At 48.1% G+C, this 27,031-nt stretch overlaps 1 protein-coding gene across 4 annotated transcripts in view; it reads left to right on the forward strand.

Moving 5' to 3' along the window:
• The window catches only part of Rps6kc1 (ribosomal protein S6 kinase C1), a 120,160-nt gene that overhangs the window by 48,902 nt on the left and 44,227 nt on the right, over positions 1-27,031 (forward strand). For all 4 annotated transcript variants that reach the window (XM_005082885.4, XM_013122638.3, XM_013122639.3 and 1 more), the window contains 2 exons: positions 6,481-6,596; positions 13,708-13,800. In XM_005082885.4, the coding sequence (XP_005082942.1) occupies positions 6,481-6,596; positions 13,708-13,800 (209 nt within the window). The remainder of the gene's footprint in view (positions 1-6,480; positions 6,597-13,707; positions 13,801-27,031) is intronic.

Raw genomic sequence — 27,031 nt, forward strand, 5'->3', positions numbered from 1 at the left:
TCAATTCCCAGGACTCCCATGGAAGTTTACAACTCTCTAACTCCAGGTCTAGGGTATCTAATGCCCTCTTCTGACCACAGCAGGCAAAGCACCCTTACATACAAAATGAAAACAAACCTTAAGAAAAAAGAGAAACAGATATTGGGGTTGGTTCTTTTATGGATTACTACTTCTATTAGGATGATTAAAGAATAAGCACGAGGCCTTTGGAAGATAGGAATCTTTCCATATTTACCAGACAGTCAATTATTAATTCATACGGTTTTCATTCCAACTTTTCTTGTATTTTTTAGTCCGGATTATAAAGCGCAACAATCGTTGGCATTTTAGCTGATGTGTTAATTAACTTCCTGTGTGGGGATGAGTGGGCCTGTGGAGGTCAGAGAGTGCCTTGATGGAGCTGGTTCTCTCTTTCCACCCTGTGGTCTCAGGGGTCAAACTCAGGTCATCAGACTTGGTGGCAGGCTGTCTTACCAGCTGGCCTCCTTCCTTCTGAGTACTCTCTCTCTCTCTCTCTCTCTCTCTCTCTCTCTCTCTCTCTCTCTCTCTCTCTCTCTCTCTCTCTCTCTCTCTCTCTCTCTCCCTCCCTCCCTCTCCCTCCCTCTCTTCCTCCCTCTCCCTCCCTCTCTTCCTCCCTCCCTCCCTCCCTCCCTCTCTTCCTCCCTCTCTTCCTCCCTCCCTCCCTCTCTCTTGGAATGCAGATGTTAAACTCCTGACTCTCCTGCCTCAGCCTCTTGGGTATCACATGCTTGGCTCCTTTTAATATTTCTCCTGATCTTTAAAAAAAAATCTGACTCAAGAACATAAAAACATTAGACATTTAGGAATTGCCAGAGTTTCTTATCAGAGGCGGGGTGGGGGGATGGGGGTAGGGGTGGGGGGAGGGTAATAGCTCCTTGTCGGGGCCTTGTGCAGCATTTATGTGACACTCTCAGGTCCTGCTCAGTATAGCACGTGTGTGACACATTCATCTTAGCACTGGAACAAATGGATAGACCAGACCCAGCCAAAGAGCCAGATTTTAGTCAGGTGAAGTGACACATGCCTGTAATGTTAGCATTCAGAAGGATGATGCAGGAAGATCCCAGAGCTCAGGAGGCAGAGGCATGGGACCACGCTGACTTACACAGCAAAACTGAGTATTTTTTTTTTTTCTTTTCTCTTTCCCGAGACAGGGTTTCCCTGTGTAGCTTTGGGGACTGTCCTGGAACTAGCTCTTGTAGACCAGGCTGGTCTGGCACTCATAGAGATCTGTCTGCCTCTGCTTCCCGAGTGCTGGGATTAAAGGTGTTTGACACCACTTGGTAACTGACTCTGTTTTAAAGACAAAACAAGAGCTGGGTGTGGTGGTGCACACTGTGATACCAGTGCTTGGGAGGAAGATCATAGGCCATCATGGCCTTTGAGATTGTGTTCCAAAGCCAAACGGAATAAGAAGACCCGACACAGCTGGCCTTGAATTCTTGAACTCCCACCTTGTCTCTTGAATGCTGCAGATGTCAAACCAAAGGTGTGCACTACCCCATGTGGTCAGTGATGATGTTTTGAAAGAAAGAAATGAAAATCTTTTGGTCATTTCCTTTTAAAATTGCAAAATAAAGAAAAAGGTACCGAGCAGAAAGAAATAGTGGAGGCTCAGATCGGATCTGTGGGTGGCGGTTAGTGCAGGACTTGCTGGTGCTGGCTTTCAGAGCACAGGGGAGTCTGGGAAACTGGTGACAGATACAACATGGGAAGCATGAGACCACAGGCATTGTTAGGACACGGGAAGCATCGTGGAGGTCACATGCATTGTTAAGGCTTTTGCTTTAGCTGTTCTTGGTGACTTCGTTTCTGGGGTTACTTAACAACTGACTTTGAGGACAACATTGATAGGGGATTGGCGCCGTACAGATACAAAGCAGATTCCCCAACTGACCGGCTCTTGTTACACATGAGTGCTGATGGCTTCACCTCCTGCAAGATGTGCACAGGCATAAATCGTTCCTTCTCTCAAGGCTGCCTTTTGTTTCAGAACACTTAACACAAGGCGGAAATGGTAAGCTATATCTGGGAAGAACAAAGCATCATTAAATATAGTCAATCATCACTTAAAAACTGTAGCCACCAAGGCCATCTCAAACAAGAGCATTCCTTTACTTGACCCAGTTGTAAAACAAAAACAAAAGAAAAAGTAAAGAAAAAACAACAAACAGAACTCAGTGCCGTCCATAGATTGGCCTGATGTCCTTGCGGAAGAGATGAAGCCCCAGGAAGCGGGAGACCTCTGCTGTGGCCCGGCTGGGGCTGAGAGGCGAGCACAACTGTAGGGTGTGCTCAGGAGAGTCTAGTGTGGGGAGCAGGTTCTGTGCGGGTGGCGAGCATCTGCCTGACACATCCGGGAAGTCTCTGGAACTTGCTGCCTTTGGAGAAGTCGGAGCTGGCCAGTGCTGCATTCGTAATGAGGACGGGTGGAGGACAGTGGAAAGGGCTGCTTCGGACGCGGTGGTGAAACTGGGTTTTGTTTCCTGCCTGACTTAGAACATGCCCTTTGCGCTTTGGTAGATAAATGGGAAGAAAAGGCTCCTCGACTTCCGAGTAAATTCTGGGGTAACCAGGATGTGTGAAAGATGTTTTCTCCCCTGCAAGAACCATTTTTTTCTCATTTGATACTGTTTCATTTTTTTTTAGAATTACATCAAAATGTAGCCTGCCTTCCCTCCCTCCCTCTCTCCCTCCCTCCCTCCCTCCCTCCCTCCCTCCCTCCCTCCCTCCCTCCCTCCCTCCCTCCCTCCCTCCATTGACGAAGCTTTTGAACTAGGTCCTTCCCTGTCCCTTCTGTGCTCCTTTCCGAGTGAGGCCGTAGCTCTGAGCCCCAGGGTTGTCTGTCAGCCTGGGCGTCCTCTGCACGCGCCTCCTGTTTACTTTTCTTCTTCTTTGTCGCCCGCCTTCTGTGCTTGTCTTTGTCCTGTTTCTTTTTCTTTTCCTTCCTGCTCTACTCAAAGAGGACAATCAGCTTCAAGTTCTCTTCTTCCCCCGTGACCTGCTTCCTCCAGTTAACCCTGTTTCCAAAGGTTTCCGTCACCTTCCAGCAGTGCCGTCACATGGGTGACTGGGGTGGGTCAGAGCCTCAGGAGCAGTCGTTGCTGTACCCAGCAGCTGAGGCCAAGCTTCACCACTTAGGTCTTTGGAGCATGCGTCTATCGATGGTTCAGACAGGAGGCTTACAGCAGGTGGGTTGGGTTGACTAAAAAGTTCTGAGGGCCAAAGAATCAGTTCATTCACGTATCATTTTCCTCGTGGCTCTTTCTTCTTCAATAAAGGGGGTTCCTCCCAAAAAGTTCTCTCTCAAAAAGCTCTCCTTAGGATTTCTCCTTAAAAGTTCTAATAATTTTCCCTCTATAAACTCTCTCTTAAAGTTCTCTTTCAAAAGTTCTCCTTAAAAATTCTCCTAGAGTTCTTTCTGAAAATTCTCTAAAAGTTCCTTTTAAAAATTTTCTAAAAGTTTCTTCTAAGAATTCTCCAAAAGTTCCCTTTTCCTTACAGGCTTCCAGTTATGTACCCCCAGGCACATTTAACAACCCTGACAACTGCATATCTGTCAGAGCCAGGGAGGTAGAAAAGATTTTGACAAAAGCAGGGTGCCTCATGTTGTCAGGGCAAACTCTAGTCTCAGAGGGGATGCAACTTGCAAATTGTGCAGTTAATTGATTAAAGGGGACTCAGCGCTCTATAAAAGGGAAAAACTAAGGCCATAGTGTGAGATCCAGAGGCTGCTGCTTCCAGCCTCTGTAAGTAGTCGCGCTCTTACCATTGACACCCAGGAGAGACGAAATTCCTTCCTCTGGGGTCTGCACCCAGTATATAGTCGATTCACAGCCAAATTCATAGTAACAAATACTCTGGAGTTGATACCTAGACTATTAATTGCTACTTCTTTAATAAATGATAAAGGCTCCCAACACCTCACCCCAAATTGGAACAGGATTGACGTGGGTACACCTCATATTACTAATGTCACTAACTGAGAAAAGTGTTTCTCATCCTGGGCTTTTTTATAAGCAGAGTGTGGTTCAATGATGGGCCTAGTGGTCATGGCTTCATGTGTTATTTAGCGTTTCCATAGTGCGCAAACAGAGAACATGTCTTATGTAAAATATTAGAGTTAGTGTCCAGAGAAATGCAGTTTTTAATTTTTCTTTTATATTTAATTCAACAGGAACTTTTTAAACAGGACAGTGATTGTACTTACACAGTCCCCCAGAAGCCCTGTAAAGCCAATAGGCTGTAGATGTGACTATGAGGAGTTTGGTTAATTAGCTTATGCCATCAGAGTCTGAGTAGACACAATGGTTGTCTTAAGGTTGGAGAGCCTGGGAAACCAATAAGCGGGATGGCTTGGGAAAGAGGGGCAGTGGCTTTGCCCGAAAGCTTCTTGGCGAGTTGCTGGGAGCACATGGAGAGGTTGGAGGATCTAGAGGCTGGTGTCATGGGTAGGGGAATTGGGAACATGCCCTGCTTAGAAAGCATGGAGCTGTGTAAGCTCCCCTCTGCCCCCATCCCCATCTCAGCTGCCTTCCCCACGCCTCTGGAAACACCTTTACAGACACCCAGAGTCTGCTTATCATTCTTCCGGGTATTTAAAGAGCCAACCCGGTCAGCTTGACAGCTAGGATTAACCATCAGTCTTGAATAGTGGGAGTCTTTCTTCTTTGAGTGCCAAAGGCCAGTGACAATTTTGCTCCATCCCAGTCATTACTTTTTACTCAGTTAAAATCTGTCTGAAGCCACATTTGTGAACAAGGTGATGAGTTAGAGCTGTGCTGGGGATCTGTAGCTTTATCTTTCCTTTGTGTTCTGGTCCAGCCCACAGGCATTGGGTGGCAGCTCTCTGCGAAGGTTGGTCTTCATCTGTGGCTGTTTGTCAGTCACCATGGCCTTTGAAGGGCTGAGTGGAGGAATCAGAGTCTGTTTGTGGAAGATGCATTCTGCAGCCCCCTCAGGGTTTCTCCCATGCTTGTAGTTTCCATGGCATTGGCCCACCATCAGCAGCAGGGGTCCGTTTCAGCACTGGCTTCCAGTCCTTGTTTCTCTGTTACTATGGAGACTGCCTAGAAAGTGGCAGAAAAGCCAAAAGTTAAAAAAAAAACCCAAAAAGTCCCACCAGTGATTCAGTAACAATATAGACAGGAACCGTATGTGGTGTAGCCATGCATTCGTAACTCGGCGTGACTCTCAAGTGAGTGTGGGACACAGCTCAGTACTTTGAACAGATCCAAGTTAACAACTTGGGTGGTGCGCAGAAACGCTGAACAGAGGCTGACGTTAGAGCCTGCTGAATATCACCTAGAACAGGAAGAGCACGTGGGCATCACAGTCCAAACTGGTGAGCCCAGCCACAGCGTGGGCGCAGAACCCGAGAGCAGCATCGAGTGTGCCATACCACGTCTAAAGCACACGGCAGTCATTATGTGATTTTGGTGGATTTGGTGTGTGTGGTGTGTGTGTGTGCGCGCGCGTGCGTGAGTGCGTGTGCGCGTGCGTGAGTGCGTGTCTGGTACTCTAGGAGCACTGTGGAAGCAGGGACACAAAGATTGAGACAGAGGCCCAGGAATTCTACCGTGAGACAGTGTCTTCTGTGTATGACAAGGAAGCTGTGCCTGTGAAATCTCAGTGCTGCGGTCACCTAAACAAGACCTGCACAGCAACATCACCAGTTGACATCCAGTGTGCTTGGGAGAACTCCCCACCCCGGGATGAATGCTGAGAAGGGAGACCCCTACTTGTGGGTATCTAGTCCCAAATACACACACACACACACACACACACACACACACACACACACACACACACACACACACACACACACACACACACACACAGCCTTTGGGGGACCATTAGGCCTCACTTGTCCGTCTTTGGATGGCACGGTGCTTCTTAGTCACACACGTCACCCCACTATGGAGAGGAAGGTGCCAACACTCAAAAACCTCCTTTGAGGTCTTGAGAGCTTGGAGGCTGTTTTTAGGGAACAGACCCAGAAGTCTTAACGACAGACATATGATGTCAGGCTTGCAGGCACGCTCCTGCTTCCCTATGTCAGATGAGTGACAGCTCGTTGCTAATGAAACAACCACGGACCATAAACCACTCTGTGATTTTGGTTCAGAATTGCCCGTTTTCTTCTTGGGCTGGACTGCGTGTTTGTGCGCTCTGCAGCCCGTCAGTCCCATGTCGCTGCTCACGGAAGTGGTGTCATGTCTGCTCATAATTGTGAGCAGGAAACGCTCGCCTCTCACCCTCAGAACTCTGCACAGTTTCGCATATGCCTGGCTCTCCCTAACGTGCTGAGCTTCAGCACAGGTTCAGACAGCAAGTGAAGCGCGTGAGGGGTAAGGCGGAAACCGTTTCCAGGTCTGCCTCCCCGATGTGGGCTGGGTAAAGAGAAGGGGCAAGAGATGCCTGTCCCCTCTCACAGGCAGACCTGTGCTCTGTCCTCAGGAGAGTCAAGCCCCACGCGCCGGGAGGCTGTGAAGAGGAGGACGGCCGAGTACCTCATGCGTGCAGAGAGCATCTCCAGCCTCCGGGCCTCGCCTCGGCTCGACAGCGGACTGCAGGTATGCCAGGGGCCTTCTCTCCACGTTCTTTAGCTTTTCTTTCTGCCCTCCAGCTTTACTTATAGCTAGACCGTCTGAGTAGAGGAAGAGGGCTCGCTTCTCAACCTCAGCCTTCCGTTCCTTGCCTCTGCCCTGGGCAGATGAGGACAAGAGTTTGAGGAGGGAAGGTTGGTTCTGGCTGTCCAGACGGTCCCGGCAGAGAGGGGCACAGAGGCAGAAGCAGCTCAGGGCTTGCTCACACCTGTGTGGAGCGGGGAGCGGAGGGGGGAGTGAGCGCAGCCCCTGAGGGCTTGCTTCTTTTCCTGTTCCCGTCCTGTTCTGGACCTGAGCCCATGGCGCGGTGCTGCCCACACTCAGGGCGGCCCGTCCTCTTCCTCATCCTCATAGACACCCAGCAGTGTGTCTCCTAGGTGATTCCAGGTAAGATTGACAGTGCGGATAAAGTATCACACGATTATTGTCCTAACCTCACCAGCTCGTGGATACCACACCCCTGCGCTTGAGTTTCTGATGTCACAGTTCTCACACTCCCTGAGCTGATGTCACAGTTCTCACGCGCACACCTGTGCAGCTGATGTATCAGTTATGTTGAAACTGTTTTGGGGAAAGCCCTGTAAGGATTTGCTGGAGGCTGCCTGTAGCTGCTGAGGTACTACGATGTAGGGATGTTGTAGGTTATTTGGGACTACCCCAACCTTGTTTACATGGCATAAGGCTTTAGAAACATTGTTGTTTATTGCTTTTATATCAGGTCTATCTGGGTTTGTCCACTTTCTGGAAGTACCTTTTTTGCTTTAAATTCTTACTAGGGTTTTCTGTAAACTGGACAAAGTGTTTATTTCCTTAATTGATCCAAGGGGCCGGTAGTCTTGGTATATTCTGTGGCTGGAAGCCATGAAGGAGACAAAAAAATTCTTTAAAAATTATAGTTTTTAGTGTGTCAGCTTGTGTGCACACATGTGTGTGTACATGTACAGTGGGAGCAGATTTTCCCCGAGTTGGTCCCAGGGATTAAATTCAGGTTGGAGACTTGGCGGCAAGCCCCTTATCCTCTGAGCCCTCTTGCTGGCCCTGCGAGTGCTTTGGCATAGACATTTCCTAGTGTCGGTTTCTGCATCTGGAAAATGAGGGTGGGCTTGCTCCTTTTTTGGCCAATTGCTATGACTGTTCCTAACCACGGATGCAGAGCTTCTGTCCCCCACAGAGCAAGTGTCTTCCTTTTCCATTTTGTATTGGGAACAGAGATGAAAATATCAAATGACACAGGTGCTATGCTGACTCCATCCTGTAAGGCCACAGTGTTATAAGAATGCCCCCAGCAGTCACTCTGGATGTTACCTACGATGCCTTCTGTCCCTCCTGTGCATCCCTGGTCAGGATCCTACCGCCTTTCCATGAGCCATGGCTTGTTTCTGTAAGATTCGCTTTGTTAGCCCATCCTGTCTGAATGGTTTATAACATGGCGTACTTGGAGTCTAGCTCAAGGCCTCCTGGGGGTCTCTTGGTTTGGAGAATCAACCACGATGTCGATGAGTCAGAGCCTCACTTTAAGCATAATTTGTAGTGAAAATAAAGCTGATGTCTAAAGAGGCTACTCATTCATCAGCCGTCTTTTAAGACTTGGCGTGTAGCATCCCTCCAGGCACACGTGGGAGCCGCACAGAGCATGACACAGCTCTCTTCTTGAAACCCTACAGCATGATGGAGCACAGCTCTGTAGCTCAGAAGGTGGAGAGATTGCCCGAGCTGACACAACAGTGGGGAATTGTTCCTGAAGGGCAAAAGGGAGCAACCACTGACTCTGATCTGATAGGGAACTTGTGTTTGTTTCTGATGAGGCAGCTGGTGTCTGTCTTTATTGTGAGCATTTGTCTTTCATTTCCTGCTTGTATGCTTTCTGTGAAGGCTGCCTCCACACTGCTAGGATCAGGGTTGGGCATTTTCTTGAGATAGCCTGGGGAACCCATTGTTTCTCTCCTGTAACGTCTTTGAGTCCGAATTCAGTGGACACGATGAGGATCGATGTGAGTGATTCTGCCCTTTTTCTTAGTGTTGGGCAAGGAGTCACTACTTCTCTGGTGCAAACGTCTCCCTGTCGCTGCTTCAGTAGATAAAGGACTCCTTTGGGGGCTTTAACATTGTGGTCTCCATCTTCCTCTCTGGGGGCAGTGGCTGCTCCCTCTCTCTGTCCCGGCCTTTCCTTTGCTTTATTGAACTTGGAAGCCTTGAAGCCCCTTAGGTAATTGTAGAAACCCCAAACTTCCCATTATTTGTAATCATACCCTCCACAAACAAATGCTGGAAAAGAGACCAGTGGAACACCGTCCCAGCTTTGCTTCCTTCCTCATAACGGAAAGCTGCAAGAAAGCTGGAGAGGTAGCTTTCTGAGAAAGTAGAATTTTCACTGAGGGACACAGAAAGCTGGAGAGGTAGCTTTCTGAGAAAGTAGAATTTTCACTGAGGGACACAGAAAGCTGGAGAGGTAGCTTTCTGAGAAAGTAGAATTTTCACTGAGGGACACAGAAAGCTGGAGAGGTAGCTTTCTGAGAAAGTAGAATTTTCACTGAGGGACACAGAAAGCTGGAGAGGTAGCTTTCTGAGAAAGTAGAATTTTCACTGAGGGACACAGAAAGCTGGAGAGGTAGCTTTCTGAGAAAGTAGAATTTTCACTGAGGGACACAGGTTGCTTTTATTTTTATTTTTCCAAACTGTGAAAGATTTAAAATAGCATTTTTGCCTAAAGAAAATTTAAAATCAATTACATTTAGAAGAGAAACAGTAAATTATCTAAATGGAGGACATAAAACATGTAAATACATTTTACCCTGCAGTTACTAGGGCGAGTGAATGTCACCACGTAGAGTGATGTACAGTGCTCTGAGGTCCTGCAGATTCTGAACACAGCTGTGATGATGGCATCGATGATGCATCTGTGTTTGCTGATGCTGTTGGCTGACTTGTCCAGTGTCACTGGAAGATGTTGAAACTCAGCGAGAGAGGCGGCAGTAGGGCATGGGACTCAGTAACAGGTGGCTAGATGTCAGGCGTGCCAGCCATCTAAGGGAGAGTGGTTGAGCTACCCGTTTGTTCAGGAAGTCTTTGCAAAGCTAGAACTGCAGAAGAGCTTGTGTTCAGGGACTTCATGGGCTGGGTGTTGAAGTTCCAAGCTCTGTGTATCTGTCTGCCGTCTGTCTGTCTGTCTGCCTATCATCTGTCTATCTGTCATCTATCTACCTATCATCTTTCTATAATCTATCATCTATCTATCTATAATCTATCATCTATCTATCTTTCTTTCTCTCTTTCTATCTCCCCACCCACCTACCCATCCATCCATCATCTATCTATAATCTATCATCCATCCATCCATCCATCCATCCATCCATCCATCCATCCATCCATCCATCCATCCATCCATCCGTCATCCATCTGTCATCTATCTGTCTGGCCTCCTGCCCTCCCTACTGCAGGTTATAAGTGTCCACTGATGCCCTGAGCCAGAGTCTGGATTCTTTGCTCTTGTTTGTCACTTACTTTCCCCAACTCCAATGACTGCTGCTCTGGTGCTCTGAGTCGGGGGAGGGGGGGGCAGCATCAGGAGCTGGTGGGAGGCACAGAGTCTTGGGCGCCTCCTCTCCTGGCTCTTCCCTTTGGTAGGCCTCAGACAAGGCGCATGAAGACTGCAGTAGAGGGACGCTGCACCTGCGGGGGTGGAGACTGCGCAGTGAGAACACTCAGTGAAAGACTTGGTTAGGTCAACCGGCAACTTAGCAGAGCAGAACTCTAAGGACAAACCAGGCAGTCTTCACTGAGCTTTTTAGAGGACAGAAAGAGAAGCAGATTTTTACTGTGTGCTAACTGCAGGTAACAGGCACTGGCTGTGGAGAGCACTACAGGAAGCTCTGCGTCCTGGCTGCCTAGGCCTTGGCCAGCTGAGCAGTGTGACCTTGCCATCTCTGATGTCATCAAACCTTCTTGTCTCACCCCTCTTGTCTGTGTTTAGTCCTGGCATATATGAACCTAACCCTTCTTTTTTGACATCACCTGCTATAGCAGCCCTTACATACAAGAGAAGCACTCTTTTTACAGCAAAGGGCATCAGCTGTGTTGCCTGGGAAGTCATTGCCTGCTCCTTGAACACAGTGCTGCTCTTAGCAGTGCTGGTAACAGAGTTAATATTTCATTCATTTTGGGGCAGGGTGTCTTGTGTAGCCCTGGCTGGCCTCACCTTCGTGGGTAATCCTCCTGTGTCAGCACCCTGAGTGCTGGGATTACAGGCATGCACGACTCGCCTGGATACTCTTGTAGGTGACCCCTCTCTCGGGTTACTAGCCTTGGTCGTCACAGATGCTTGGCTGGACTGCTTCGCAGTCTCCTCTGTTAGAGAGAGAAGAGGACCTGGGGTGTGGATTTGGTCCCTGCAGCCTCTGTCTACTCTTAAAATTGTGTGGATTTCCTCTCCTTTTGTTTCCCAAAGACAGGCATAGGTCTGTGGAGTTACACATGACTTAAATGCTGCTACATAGAAAAATAAAAGGTTTTTAAGAACAGTATGTTTATTTTTGACTACTTCATATGTATGTGCAATATATTTTGATCACATTCATTCTTCAGTTCTCCCAGATCCAGCCCCCACTTTCATTCTCACACCCTTCCAATTCTGTGTCCAGGTGCATGCCCCGTGTCTTCACGGGTAGGCTCAGGTGGACTGCCCGTGTGCTCATGGGCGTGTGCCCAGGTGTGTGCCCAGGTCTTCCTTTTTCTGGGTAATGCAGCAGGGCTGTGTGCACGCGTGCATGTGTGCACGTGTGAGTTTCTATCTGTGTGCTGTGTCGTAGAAAGACTGTCGGCCGTCGTGTGGGGAGCTGAGGTCCATCTAGGACGCCACTGTCTCTCTTTGTGAGCAGATTCCCTAGTCCAGTTTCCCTTTATGCAGGGTAAAACAGGTAGTGTTAGAGCAGCTTCCTGTGAGCGCCTCACAGTGGGGAGTGGGGGTAAAGATGAAGTCGGATAGCATAAACCACACAGAAGAGTAGAAGAGGCTTCCTATAATAGCGCCAACGGAACACTAATATCATGATATACATTTGTGTGCATAAACTACATTCTCCTAGACTTTAAGCTTCTAAGGAGGCAACAATGCATCCATTTTCTGATATCCATTTTAGTTCCTAACGAAGTGGGATATCAAATAACATTTGACACATCTAAGAGAACCAAATCTTGTCATTTAGAAAAGATCATTATTGTCTAGTACTGTAACATTGAAGCTGGGGCTAGGGATGACTCTGCCAGTAAAGCGTGAGGACTTTGGGTCTCAACACCCACGCAAAAGGCAGAGTATGGCATTGCATGCCTGTAATCCTAGCGCAGGGGAAGCGAGGACCAGACACCAGGATCCATGAAGCCTGACCATCAGCCAGTCTAGTCATTCACTGAGAGACCCCACCCCCAGCAGTAAGATGGAGAGAGACTGAAGGAGGCATCCACACCACACCACACACACACACACACACCACACACACACACCACATACACACCACACACAAACACACACACCATACCACACACACAACACACACATACACACACCACACACACACCACACACACATAAACACACACACTCGGAGCCTCAGCCAGATGTAGTGCTTCTCTGTAATCCCAGCATATGGGAGGTAGAGGCATGAGGATCCAGAGTTCAAGATTAGCCTTGGATACACAGCAAATGCAAGGCCAGCCAGCCCGGGCTACATGAACATCTGACTACAAAATCCAAACCAAACTAAACACCCCCCCCCATCACCATTGCAGATGATCTGGATTCAGCTTTTGCTCTCTACACCCAGGATGAGGAATCAAGTTGGAGGCTTGCTTTGGACAGTTGCTTAGATGGCAGCTTCTCCATGATAACTGCACCCAGTTCCCCCAGGCATCCTCCTTGCTGGCTTCCCTCTCTCTCTTCCTCTCTGTTGGCCCAACCAACACCTCAGCTGCTGCTGCAGACCCCCCCCAAAAAAAGAGGGCGACCAGGGTACAGTTCTTCCTAGGAGCTCTGTCTGGCCGTGCCCTCTGCACAGGGCCATAAGCGTCCAGAGCGGTGTCTCGGTAATTCCCTCATCATGCTGAGTTTTGTTGTCTCCGCTCTGTTCTCATCTGGTTTGTTGAAAGACCTTCTGTCTCGTGTAACAGGCTTTATGTCCCCTGACATCCTTGGAGTGTCACTGTTTTACCGTGAGGAGTAATTACAGAAGTCCTTTCTGGACTCAAGTGCCAACTGGAGATGTTACGAGTCTTTCTCTTCTAATGGCTTATTTTACTGTAGGGGCGCGGTGAGTGGCGGAGCTAACTGGAGTTTGGAAATTAATATGTTTTTAACTGTGGCACTCAAGCAGCCTTTTCTCATGTTCACTGATCTTTTCTGTAGCTAATAGACTGTTTCCCACATCACAGATATTCAAATATTTGAAGAAAAGTTCTTCTTCTCGTAAATCACCCCCAACCTTTGTTATAATAATTACTGGTTATATTGATGGGGTGCTTATTTTTTTCACCATTGTTTGGTGATTTTTCTTGTTGAACTCAAATGTGCCGATTCTTCTTAAGACATGGCATTTAAGGATCTAAGTGCTTGCTTTATTTTGTAAAGAAACATTACAGGAGCCAGTTTCAAGGTAAGAGGATAGATACCTTATGCCCTTCTGTTCCAAGTGAATCTGTTAATTATTTTTTTCTTTGTTTCCTTCTTCTAAATTACTTTTGGTCTGTCTGGGGTAAATACAAGGTTGTCGCTGACTCTGGCCCACTTACTTGATAGACATTTTCATGCCAGCTCTAAAAACAGTATCTGCTCATTAACTTCTCCTTTTAAAAACCTGTTTTCAGTACTGTGACTTATTTACTTGTGCTTTTGTCTTGCTTTTTCGTTTTGATTTTCTTTATTTTGATTTTTTTTATTTTACATTACAGACAAACAGCAACTTTCTCCTTTGATCTTCCCTTCTCTGATTTATGATAAATTTAGTTTCCTTTGGCCCGACGTTTGTTTCAGTAGGCAGTCTTCCTTCAAGTACCTCCCCGATTGATGTGTAATCTTTGATATCTTCTCTTAGCCTCCAGGATCACTAAGTTCAAGGCCCCCTTGGAACCTAAGGAGCCCCGCCGAGGAGCTGAAGGCCTTCAGAGTCCTTGGGGTGATTGACAAGGTAATTCTTCAGTGTCTCTTCAAGAGTTCAGTCATAAATGGACTGCCTGCTGACGTTCTGTCTTTGAAGCTGTGGATCTTAAGAATATGAAACAAAGGGGAAATGACTCAAATGCATCTGCACTGTACAATAACAAAGCAGCGGGGGGGGGGGGGGCTCAGCCTCAGCCGTTCACATAAGGTCATGCAGAATGCATTGTGCCAAGGAGAAGGTGTTTGCTGGCGCTCACTTGGGCACGGGGGCTTCAGGTTTCCCAAGTGTGGCAGCACTTTGTGTCACTTACATTTATGAATCTGCCTCTGGTAGACATTAATCTGTACAGTCACTTTAGTGGTCATAAGAAAGATGGAATCCTGGCAGCTGTCATTTATGGGCACCTACTATGTGGCCACTCCACATCATGCATGCACACAATCGGCGCACACATAGAGAGCTTGGTGACATGTCAGTCATGCCAAATGTTTATCAACACTGAGCCTGCCAATTTGGAAATACTGGATTGTTCTACCATTATAACATGAAAGAAAATGCCACCTAATGTTACCATGACCGAGTCTCGACCCCTTGACTACTTGGCATTGCTCCTAGAACCTTAGTGTTGTTTATTTTGGTTTGTCGTATGCCGTAGGCTCTTATGGGGCCATGCTGCCCTTGAGCAATCTGCAGTAAAGCGTGGGCAAGAGCTCAGTTTGAAGGGTTCCAAAAAGAACCTTCGTCAGAGCCTGCACGAAGTCAGCTTCATTGTTCCAGATAAACCAGTGCAGACGAAGTTTGAGCTTAAAGAAGTCTATGCAGTGGGACCTGCTGAGTGTCTCACTGTCACATCCTGTGACTCTTTGTGGCCGTTGCGTCATGGGGAACATTCTGTCTGACAGTAGGCGGAACCAGCCGTAACCGGGTGGGTTCAGTGCGGACGTTTGGTACAGACACGCCTTCTGTGTGTGCCATCTCATCCCTCCCAGACCTGTTTCTTAGGACCCTGTGACTGCTCACTGTGCTGTGACCCTCGAGCATCCCATTGGCAGTGGAGGGATCCCTGCTTCCGTAGAGGAGGCGCCCCAGCGCTGTCTGCCTCCGGTGTCTCCCGCGTGCTGTTTTCTAAGGGGCGCAAAGGAGCTCTGTGTCTGGGAATCAGTCAGCTTTGCAGGAGTCTTAGTTCATAACACCATAGCCGCTTGTGAAATGCAAGCAGGCAGATGTTAAAAATTGGATTGTTCAAGGTAAATTCCTTTCTGTTGTACTAAGGAATACCTTAAATTTGGGTTTTAGAAACTTGCGGTTTGGGAGAGAGGTGTTGAATAAACTCAGGTCTAGAAAACAACAGTGCTGATCTGGGGCAGCAGTTTCTCTGACTCTTCATTCTGTCTCATTTTAGTGTTTGCTGTTTGTGAATTATCTTGAGCTGTTTATTAACTTGGCAAGTTCAGTTTTGTATTGAACTTCATTAAGAAATAAACACCGTGCCGGGTGTCGGCGCACGCCTTTAATTCTAGCACTCTGGAGGCAGAGGCAGGCGGATCTCTGTGAGTTCAAGGCCAGTCTGGTCTACAGAGTGAGTTCCAGGATGGCCTCCAAAACAATACAGAGAAACCCTGTATCCAAAAAAAAAAAAAAAACAAAAACAAAAAACAAAAAAAACCCCCAAAACTTCGTAAACATCTATCCAGAGAGCAAACGAAACAGTGTTTTTCTTAGAGTCTACACTGCGGAGTTCACGAGCAGTGCTGTGCTGTTTTACTTTTCACCGTGTTCTTTGTGCCTAGAATTATGCCTAGCACACCATGGGCCCTCAATGCAGTTGCTGAATGAGTGAATGGAAAAAGAATTTAAAATGTATCATAGAGTGCCACCTACTGGTATAACGTGGGACTGCTCCCTAGAGCCATTTTACAATGCCCGTCTGTCTACCCAGAGGGACAAACGTGCCCTGGCTGTTTGTTGGAAGAGATCTTCTGTTTCTGAGTTGGGGCTGTTAAACCCTTTATGCAACAAGGAATTGCAGGGCCGGACTCTTAGAGTATAGATAAACAGGCGCCCATTTCGTTGCAGAAGGCTGGGGAAGGCCTTTGGAGTTGTCACAGGAAGACCAGATGGAGAAAGCGGTCGTTTTCACCTGATCAAATAGAAACCATGTGTAGAGGGCTGGGACTCTGTCACGTTTGCTTATACCTAGAGGACAAGAGGAGCACTGTGTATTCTGGGGCAGAGTGTATGTGGCACCAGGAAGGACAGGGGCTCCCTCCCTGTGAGGGGGTTGTATGAGGGGAGATGTTTGTCTCGGTCCCCGCTCCTCCCCTCCTGCAAGGAAGCACCTAGAACAGAGGAGTTCAAGCTGCAGAGAGAAAGAGAGAATTGGAGGCATGGTTAGAAATACCTGTTTTCTTCATTAATCCTCCCTCCCTCCCTCCCTCCCTCCCTCCCTCCCTCCCTCCCTCCCTCACTCCCTCCCTCTCTCTCTTCCTCCCTCCCTCCCTCCCTCCCTCCCTCCCTCCCTCCCTCCCTTCCTCCCTCCCTCACTCCCTCCCTCCCTCCCTCTCCCTCCTTCCCTCCCTCCCTCCCTCCCTCTCCCTCCTTCCCTCCCGCCCTCCCTCCCTCTCCTTCTCCCTCCCCCCCTCTCTCTGAGACAGGGTTTCTCTGTGTAGCCTTGGCTGTCTTGGAACTTGCTCTGCAGACCAGGCTGGCCTTGAGCCAGGCAGTCTAGTCGGCCTTTGTCTCCTGAGAGTCAATGTGTGCATCACTGCCCATCTAAAGCCGTCTTCGAAGGTTAGTGTCTTAACCAAAACTGGACTAGACAGGGCACCTTCCCGAGCTCTTGTCAGTAGAGGGATGCTGTGGGTGGGGTCAGGCGTTTGGTGGACCACGTGCCAGATGACTTTGAAGATGTCCTGCTCCCAGATGCATTCATAGAAGGGTGCTGAGGGTCCCCCCCCCCATCTCCCGGAAGCCCATTGCCTGTGTAGGCGCAGTGTTTTGTGTTGTAAGCATGTGAAGTACGAATGCACGCCGTGTGTGTTTCCAATGCACACGTGCTCACAAGCAGTTCACGTGGCTTGGTTGTTTGGCCATGAGAGAGCAAAGCTGAGAGTTTCTGAAGGAGTTCCCTGTTACACAGCTCACTTTCGGGGTCATAGCCTCAGCTAGTTAAGAGCCTTTGTCAGACTCCTGACCTGGAAGTTGTATTGATGCCGCACAGGTCCTCGGACAGCTGGCCGAAGAGTAACCAGGACACTTTGGAATATGTCGCAACTTCCTATGTATTAAAAATCAAATTCAAAACCAAAACCAGCCAGAATCAATGGGCGTGAAAACAGGAGATCAATAGGGACATTAGCCAAACTAAAGGCTGGTTCTCTGAACATCAGTGAGATTACTAGACCTGTAGAGAGGATAATTAAGGAAGAAAGAACTCAGATATGAGAAACCAGAGAGGGTACACCACTCCATCTTGCACAGTGAACAGCTCGGATGTGATGGATTTAATCGCTGTACAATTTGTCACTACCTCCCCAAGAGACAAAGCCTGGTAACTCACAGAGGAGGAACAGACCGTCCGTGGGAGCGAACATCTATCCACCAAGGAGACGGAGTCAGGGTTTACTCACCATCCCAAACAGCAAGCACTAGGCCCGAATGGCGTTGAATCCAGTCTGACATTTGCAGAATACATCGAACCAGTCCTCTATAATGTCTTCCAAATGTATAAAAGGAAACCGGTGGTACCCAGGTCAGGGAGGAAGGTTTCTGAGCTTACCTGGGGGTGTAATGTGACAAATAGATGGTTATATCAGGGTCACAGGATACAAACCGAATACACCATAATCAGATGTGATAAACTAGAATCTGAAATAAGAAATGGTATCAAGTGGCGTTCACAAGGACCTGGGTTTGATCCGTTCCCAGGCATCTTCCAGCTGAGTTTGAGGACAGCTGTGGTGCACACCTAGGGTTCTGAGTTTGAGGACAGCTGGGTTCCATAATGAGATCTTGTTTGAGACTGCTCTCCCTCAACCTCCAAACAGACACTGCAATGTCCATTAGGGTCCCAAATTAAATACTGATCTCTAAATGTAGAGAAATTGTGCATGTTATCTATGTAAAGAAGACTGTATAATGCTGACTGAGAGTCCCGGGCATGAGGAGAAGACCTTTCAGGAGGGGCCAGTTCTTTTCAGACTGAACTGTGATTCAGTGTAGTGTGATTCAAAGTCTCAACAGGTAATTTTGTGGACATCAACAATCTGATTCCAGAATTTACATGAAGGGACAAACGACCCCAAATAGGCAGCTACATTGAAAAAGAATCAGGACTGACACTTTCTGAGTTCAAGACTTACAAAGACTAACAGTCAAGATGGTTACAAGCTGGACTTTATAACCGTGAAAGATACTGTGATGGGGATGACAGACAAGCCTAATAGACTGGAGAAAGTACTCGAAAAAGATAACTGACCAAAGTCTGTTATCCCTAACGTACAAAGAGCTCCTAAAACCCAGTGACAACTCAGGAGCAGGCCGCAGTATAGGCAGTGGTCAAAGTGACGCGTCAGCACGTGTTGTCTGCTGCATCAAGAACTGCTACGGTGGAGGCTGCTCGGAGCGGTTGTGTGTGTGTGTGTGTGTGTGTGTGTGTGTGTGTGTGTGTGTGTGTGTGTGCCGGCCAGCAATGGGTTTGGAAACTGCATTTTTTGCAAAGTTTCACCAGATTGTTCTAAAGATAAAGTATTTAAAATGGAAGCAAAGCAAAACCCAGAACCAAAAACCCACCGTATTGGGTGAAGATGTGTCTTCATCCCAAACTGTAACGCCACAGTTCAGGTTAAGATATTAGAGTCAGGAGAAGCGTGTGGGCCACACCGTTGCTGCCGGGCTTCTGCAGATGCAGGGTGGCCGCTGTGCTTTGCATGCGGTTTTGATTGCCAGGGGCAGCCTCTGCGTCACAGGCTGCCTGCCTGTGCAGGCTTCTGTGGTCTCCGTCAATTGTTTAGATCTTCACTCAGAAGGTAGTGGCTGCTTTTTTTGTGTTGACAGAGCGAGGGCTTGAAGCCAGATCTGTCTCATTCTAAAACTGTAATAAACTCATTGTTAGAACCGGATTGTTGTAGTCATGGCCCCCATACTTCCTATCAGCCTTTTGTATCAATTCTCAGTAAAGTTTTATACAAGCAGTTATGCCTAATGAACATAAGTCAGTATGTGAGTAACTACTTTTAAAGCTACAGAAGCAGACGATCCTCATAGTGACTAAAAGGATTTAGTTATCACTAATTGAATAGCTAAGTCATGATCTCCTTAATACCTACAACACATGAGACTCTTACAAACTCCCAGTGCCTCCAAACTATACCATTTTAAAGACAAAATTATTGTGATTGTATTTATTAACAATTTGAAATTTGCAATGTTCACGAGTTACATTTTTGATGTATGAACATTAATTTTTTTTTAATTCAACCATTTGGGAGGTGGTAGCCTCAGTTTTCCTGATATTTGCAGATTACTCTGCACACACTGTAAGCCACTTAACTATCTCCCTATCGTTTGATCCTACATTACTTTGTCTCTGCTTGAGCTGAATATGCCAGGGGGCAAATCATCCCCTGCTAGATTTTTTAAAAAACTTTTTTCAGAGTTGGAGACAGGAGGACTAAACAGTGCACCCGTGTGTCCTCTCCCCTCCCACTGTCCATGCAGTGACCCCGGGGGCCCTGCTGCCTCCCGGCTTGCGTTATACCCATTAGTGACCTGGGGGAGCTGGCTGGTGCCCGTCCCCTCCAGCAGCACCTGCCGCTTGCTGGATTAGAATGTGGACATCAGGCTGCTGGGGGGGGGGGCTGTGACCGTCAGTCCTCATGGCCTGAGTCACTTCTGCTTCCGAGATGCTGATCCATATTTTTAAAAGAGGCTTATTTATTTTAGTTTTATATGTGTGACTGTTTTACCTGCATACGTATCTGTATACCACGAGTGTGCCCGGTGCCCACAGAGGTCAGAAGAGGGCATCAGATCCCCTGGAAGTGGGGTCACAGACACCTCTGAGCTGCTATCTGTTCGCTGGGAACTGAACCCATTTCTTCTGCAGCTCAGCCAGTGCTCTTAGCTGTGGAGCGATCTCTCCAGCCCACTGCTGCTGTCTTTCTGTCTGGTCCTGCGGCGCTCAGCAGCGACCTGGTAATGTATTGGGGTCTGTCGCCCACAAATCAGCTCCCCGTGTCAGAGCGATGCTGTCTTCCCCCCCTGTCTCCACGATTTGCCTCCAGCGTTGTGTGATTAGCTTCTTGGTAGTCATCAGGAGCTTTCCCGCTGTGCACCTTTGTGGTTCTAGAGCAGGACAAAGCATTGTTTTCTGTGTTGATAATTCCGAGTCATCCCATCGCAGGCTTGTTAGAACACACAAGACCATACCACATTCACGCTGCTGTGCCGTGTGTGTAACGTGTGCCCACCTCTTCCCTGTTCTCCCTCACCCTCTCTTCTTGCCTTCAGTCCCTGCCACCTGTTTCCCGCGCCTTCCTCTCCATTTTTACCGATTTCTCTTTTGCTCGTGCTCTTTCAGGCCTTAATTGATGTTGTAGAATTGGTTCACCCTATGCACTAGTCTTATTTATGTATTTTTTTATTTTTCATTTTAAAATGTAGCCTTGACTGTCCTAGAACTCACTATGTAGACCAGGCTAGCCTTGGACTCAGACTTCCATCTGTCTCTGCCTCCACAGTGCCGGGTTTAAAGGCCTACACCACGTACCAGGCTGTGTACAGTTTTGGTAGAGACTCACTCTCAACTGAGCTGCTCTGGAACTCACTGTGTAGCCCCAGGTTGGCCTGGAACTCAAGGCCCTCCTTCGTCAGCCTCTTAAGTGTGGGTTATGGGCAGGAGACAGCCTGCCCAGCCCTGTACAGTTGATTTTTGATGTTTTCTGTGTCTCTTCCAACAAGCCTTAGATTCCTCAAATGGCCAAGCATACTCGTTGAGTACTTTTGTAGGCCACGGGAAGAGACAACAAATGTGCTGGATGACTTCAAACAATGTTGAGACCGTGCACACCTGCAGCATCCATCAGTGCACCCCGCCATTGTCACGGCTCCCACAGAGCACACCTGTGGATTGTTGGCAGGGCGAGGGTGACATCAGCGAAATGGCCAACCTGACAGTGAGTGTCGTGCCTTTGTGCTTTGTAAGGGCTTTAAACTGTTGGGAGGACGCGAGTTCATTGCATTCTTACACTTCCTGTGCTCTATCAAAATGTTACATTTTAACCAGCACCAAACTTTGGCTTTATCTTCTATAAAAATATAAACTCATTCAAAATCTTAAAATAGTTTTTTAAAACTTCCTTGCTTTTGAGGCATTTTACTTTGGAAAGGGAATCAGGCTTCCCAGGAGGCTTTCACGTGCCGATAGGCAGGGAGTTGCTGCCATGGCCATTATCAATGTGAGCGAGCATCTGACTGACCCGTGCTCGCCGTTTCTCCCCAGGGTATGGTAGATGCTGCTGTTTGGCGCTCAGTCTAGCTTCTAGGCGTGGTGCCCTGATTCAGCGTCTGTGGAGGGCACGGGCAGGGGAAGCCTAGAAAGTTACCTAAAGAGAATTATGAGGCTTTCTCAGCAGATGCAGACAAGTCTCTGAAGTGGAACACAGCAGTAGACTGTGTTTTTAGAGGATTGGTTTCCACCTGCACTTAACGAAGTCAAGCTACCACGTCCAGGAAACCTCAGGGCTCAAACTGGAGAAACAGGATAAATAGCTCAGGGTGGAGTTAAACGGCCCTGCCTGCACTTGGGCCTGTGGACCTGGATTCTAGGGTTTGCCCTCTCTTTAGCCTCTCCTTATGGCCTCGGGCAGGTTCTTCACAAAAACAGAAATCATACAGTTGAAACAAGAAGACAAAGTGTTGGGCTCTGAGTACAGGCTCCCAAGGGGTGTCTTCCTCGCTCTTTACCTGTCCGGTTAAGCCGTTCTCTGTCCTTTATACCCTGCCTCCGCTGTCCTCATGTGAGGTTTCCTGATGACACACCGTGTCCCATGGGAGTAGGTGTTTGCAGGAGTGAGTGTGTAGGCTGATTTGAAGAATCACATGGAGGTTGTCTCTGTGACAGGAGTATGGTTCACAAGGCTGCCCCCTACTAGAGGGGCCGAGGGTGAGCAGCCGCTGGTGCCTGGGAGTGGAGAGGCTTTAAATGGACGTTTGTGCTTGAGGTACTTACTGCCTGGGTTATTTAATGGAGAACGACCCGCATTTTGTCTTGTTTTAGGGTGTGAGGCATTTAGTTATTTGCCTCAGAGTTGAGGATTTGGCCAAAGGACTTGTAAACAAAGAAAAATATATAAAGACCATTTTATTTAAGAATAGTTTTGATTGACAGCAAAAGTGAGAGGAAGTAGAGAGAGTCTCCCGTTGTCACGGCCACAGACACTCATGTCAGCTGGTGTCAACCCGGCAGAAGCTGTGTTACTCAGTTTGGCCAGGGAGCTGCCACCTGAGAGCATGGATTAACCGGAAGACAGTTTCACAGTGTGTGTAGCCTCTGGGGCTGTAACAGAATTCCTGAGGTAGTCAGTCGTAAGGGGAGACAGGCTGATTTTGTTCACTGTTGCAGAGGTCTCCCTCCACCCATGCTCTCTCGGCTTCACTGCTTGGCCTGTGAAGATGCCCCCTCATGCCCACGGAAAACTGGACCTGGGTTTCCAAGCTGAGCTCTGTTCAAAGGGCCGGCCATCGGAGAAGACAGTGGGTTAACATCCTGAGATCTGCCTGCCATCCCGTCTTCATTCAGAAGATCCGATAGGGGCATGTCGTAGTCTGTATCTTAAGAATATGTTTGTGCTTCATACTGTAGGAAGGGCGGGGGCGCGCGCGCCCACACACTCACTCACACACAAACACACTCACACACACACTCACACACACAAACACACTCACACACACTCACACACACACTCACACTCACACACACACACCTGTTCTGAGTTGATTGATCTAGATGTCATGCAAAGAACTAGCTCAAGGGAATGCAAGACTCGATAGCCTGGGCATTTGTCTCCACCCCACCCCACCCCCAGTACAGAGAGGAGACTGGGAGAAGAGCCCAACACTGAATCTCAGAGACCCAGTCTAGAGCGACTGCCTCTGTGTCTCCTTAACTAAGGGGCCAGAGGCCGTATCCAGGGACGGACACTCATGCCCTCATAGCCTTCCCTCGGGTCCTCTATACTAAAAGTCCCCCCACCCCCGACAGCACCTTGAACTGCTTCTTTTTTTTTTTTGGTTTTTCAAGACAGGGTTTCTCTGTATTGTTTTGGAGGCTGTCCTGGAACTCACTCTGTAGACCAAGCTGGTCTCGAACTCACAGAGATCCGCCTGCCTCTGCCTCCCAAGTGCTGGGATTAAAGGCATGCGCCACCAACGCCCGGCTACCTTGAGCTGCTTCTACCACACTGGCCTGGGGAAGTGTTCCGAGTCCAGACTACCACGTACATGTTCGTAACACTGCGGAGGCTCAGCCAGTCACAGCAGCCTAGCTCCAGTCACTTGTAGGAGGCCAGCTGCTCAGACCGTGTTCCAGCCAGGCAAGCCCTGCGCAGTGGCCATCTGAGCTGCTCTGCTCTGCTTTCTCGTTCTGTCACAGATGACGGTGCCATCTGCACCTCTGCCGGCTCCCAGGCTGCTCCTTCACAGATCTGTGCTAATATAGCTAAATTTTAATTAAAAAAAATCTATTGTATATATCTGTGTGTCTGTGTGTGTGAGGGCAGGGCCTGCAGAGGCCAGAAAAGGCAAGGGGGCCCCTGGAGCTGGGGTCACAGGCGGTCATGAGCTGCCTAGTGTAGGTCATGGGAACCCAGCTCAGGCCTTCTGGAAGAATAGCATGTCTCCAGCCCTAAAAAATGATATTTTAACACCTTTTCATTCATATTTAGGTTCGTTTTTGTTGCTGTCCACACTGTGTGTCTTTGTACAGGTGACCAATGGCTTGTGCCCACACCGCTGTGGTGTCATTCAGGGTGTCTCCACTGCCCTGCCCCTCCGGCCATCCCTCCCCCCTTGCCCTGAACCGTGGCGCTGCTGGCTCTTTTCCGGAATGTCTCAGCTGAACTCACAGTGTGGGGCTCTTGAGTCTGCCTCCCTTTGCTCTTTGACGTTTATGGAAGGTTGCTCCTCTCTCCTTGCCCGCTCTCACCGATCTTGCTGGAATGTGTTGCACTGCACTGTTTGTCCGCTAGGCCGCCGAGGGCGTCTTGGCTGCTCCTGCTTTCTGGTGGTTATGAAGAAAGCTGCTGGCCCTTCCTTGGGCATTTTCCGTGTGGGCGTGTTTTCAGTCCCTTTGGCAGGCAGCAGGAGCATCATGGAGAAGGAAGACATCGTTCCGTAAGAAACTGCCCTGCTGTCTTCCAAAGGAGCCCCGTATTCCCACCAGCTGCGCCGCAAAGTCCCGCGCCTGGTGCCCTCCTCAGCCTCTGGGGTCAAACCCAGGTTGCTTGCATGCCCAGCAGGGGCTTTCCCACCGAACTCCGCCCCAGAGAGAACTTTAATTGGCATACAATGATGGTGTGTACTTGTGGGGTGCAGCGTAGTATTTCAGTGCGTGTGTGCATGCGCAGTGAGCAGGGTAGTCGGTGTACCCCGCCCGCCCGCCCGCCCTGAAGTGTTTGGTTCTTGTTGCTGAGCCTATCCAACATCTTCTTTATCAACTGTTCTGAGCTGTACAACTGTTTGCTGCCAGCCTTACACTCCCCCATCTCCAGCCTCTGAGCCCTGCTCTGCAGGTCACTTTTACCAGGCCCTTTGCTTTTGGCCCCTGAGGTAAGTGAGAACACATGGGAGTCTTTCTGTGTTTGGCCTCGCGGTGGCAGGCCCCGGCTTCCCTCCTGCTTGGCCCACTTGAAAGCTAGGCTTCTGCCTTTTATTTGAGTTTGAGAGATCGTGTGTGTTTTTATCAGGCCGTGGTTTGTTCTCATTTTGTCCTTGCAGAGCTTTTAAATGTTCACGACTTTGTGTGCTGGCTGCTTTTATGTCAAACTGACACAAGCTAAAGTCACAGCCTCAGTTGAAAAAAATGCCTCAAGATGGTGGCACACGCCTTTAATCCTAGCACTGGGGATGCAGAGGCAGGAGGCTCTCTGTGAGTTCAAGGCCAGCCTGGTCTACAGAGTGAGTTCCAGGACAGCCTCCAAAACAATAAAGAGAAACCCTGTCTTGAGAAAAACAAACAAACAAAAATAAAAAAAGATGGGCTTCCAGGCAGCCCTGCAGTGCATTTTCTGGTGGGTGCCACACACGCATACATGTATATCTACAGGCAAAACACCCAAACACAGAACGCAAATAAATACAAATTAAAAAAAAGATCGGAATCAACACAAACTGAGTCACTATTTATTTATGTATCTATGTATCTATGTATCTATGTATCTATGTATCTATGTATCTATGTATCTATGTATCTATCTATCTATCTATCTATCTATCTATCTATCTATCTATCTATCTATCTATCTATCTATTTATTGTGGCAAGGTCTTGCCTTGGCTGTCCCAGAACTCACTCTGTAGACCAGGCTGGCCTTGAACTTATCAAGATCCACCTGCCTCTGCCTCCTGAGTGCTGGGATTCTAATTTTTTTGCTTTTGGTAATTTTTTTCCTAAAAACTATTTTGTATATTTTTCTATGGTTAAAAAGATAAAAAAACAAGAACATTTTATATTGATGAATTTCTGTTCAGGTGAATATATTTTTGAGATTCAGTGTTACAGCTGAGCAAACACCACAGTGTTGTGTATTATGTATGACAGCTAATGTGGCATCCCCTAAAGTAGATGATGATGTCTGTCTGACTGCCTGTCTGCCCATCTGCCTGTCTGTCTCCCCTTTCTCCTCCCTCCCTCCCTCCCTCCCTCCCTCCCTCCCTCCCTCCCTCCCTCCCTCCCTCCCTCCCTCCCTCCCTCCCTTTCTCTTTTTCCTTTTGTTTTTCTTTCTGCGAGTCTAGATTGGACTTGAATTTGCAGTCTGCCTGCCTTAGCTCCCTAAGTGTTTACAAGTCTGGGTTTCAAGCATCAAGATACCTTTATTCCAATATTACAATGTTATGATTCCTCACCATTGTTAGCATTTCTTGGAAGATAAGTCACTCTGGAAGCATTTGCTTTATTTCTAGTCATTTATTACAATTAATAATGATAATTCCTAAAAAAAAAAAAAAGTCATGCGGATGACTAAGTGCCTGGATACTCACAGGTAAGGATTGGTCCACCGCGGGGCGTAAGCACCCAGTACGGCACCGTCACAGGCATGTGCCGCCGCCGTGCCTGGAGAGGCGCCTTCAGTCTGCACACATCCAGTTGCGTGCTTGGTCTCTTGTTAAACTTGCTCCAGAGTGTGCTTTCCGTGGGAAACGTTTGGTTGAAGTGCCTGGGAGAGAAGCCCTTCCTAGCACGTACTGCTTGTGTCTGTGTAAACTGTTTGTTTTATTGCCATTATTCAGAGACGAACAAAACAGCTTAAATCTTATATTCCAGCCTACTCAGAAAGGCTTATTTTGAATAAGGTTGATTTTTCGGTATGATCAGCCTTCTTTAAAAAGAAAAGCCACCACCTCCCCTCGGCAGTCTTGTTTCTCTTGCCCTTGGTTTGGCTGGTGGAGTGACTGTGACCTTGGATGCTTTTCTGTGTGTGGCTGCTTCCTCCCAGCGATCAGGGTTTTCTGGTAGCTTGCCCGTTGCCTGCCTCTGGCTTCATCATCTCCCTTATGCTGACTTAGGCAGTATTTCTTCAGTCTCTTATCTCTGGGCTTTGATGCATGTGTTCTGAAGGTGGCCACCGTGACTTTGGGTAGCAGCAGATGGTAAACCTTCAGGCCGCCACCAGCTATACTGGTGCTAAGTTGGGGAGTTCACGTTTGATGAGGAAACAGAGTGCATATGAAAGCTTCCGCTGCCTAAGTGCCTTCTAATTAAAAAATTAGCATACGAAAACCTTTGCAGCTGCCTGGGCATGTGAAGAAAATGAAAATTAGTTGTTTTCTTGGAAATGCAGTTATTTACCAGTTTAGTTTCTCATTGCTCGTGCCTCCTAACAGCTTTTTCTCTTTTGTCCCAGTTTGGATTTGGCAGTAGTTGAGGCAGCTAGCTAGGTGATTAGGTAGACTGAAATAGGGGGCCTTTTAGAAGTCACAGATGTTTGTACACTTTAAATTAAGGTACTTGGAATTTTACTTGCTAAAATATGTAGCTCTTG

The sequence above is a fragment of the Mesocricetus auratus genome, unplaced genomic scaffold, assembly GCF_017639785.1.
Source record: "Mesocricetus auratus isolate SY011 unplaced genomic scaffold, BCM_Maur_2.0 Super-Scaffold_100676, whole genome shotgun sequence".
NCBI classification, from domain to species: domain Eukaryota; kingdom Metazoa; phylum Chordata; class Mammalia; order Rodentia; family Cricetidae; genus Mesocricetus; species Mesocricetus auratus.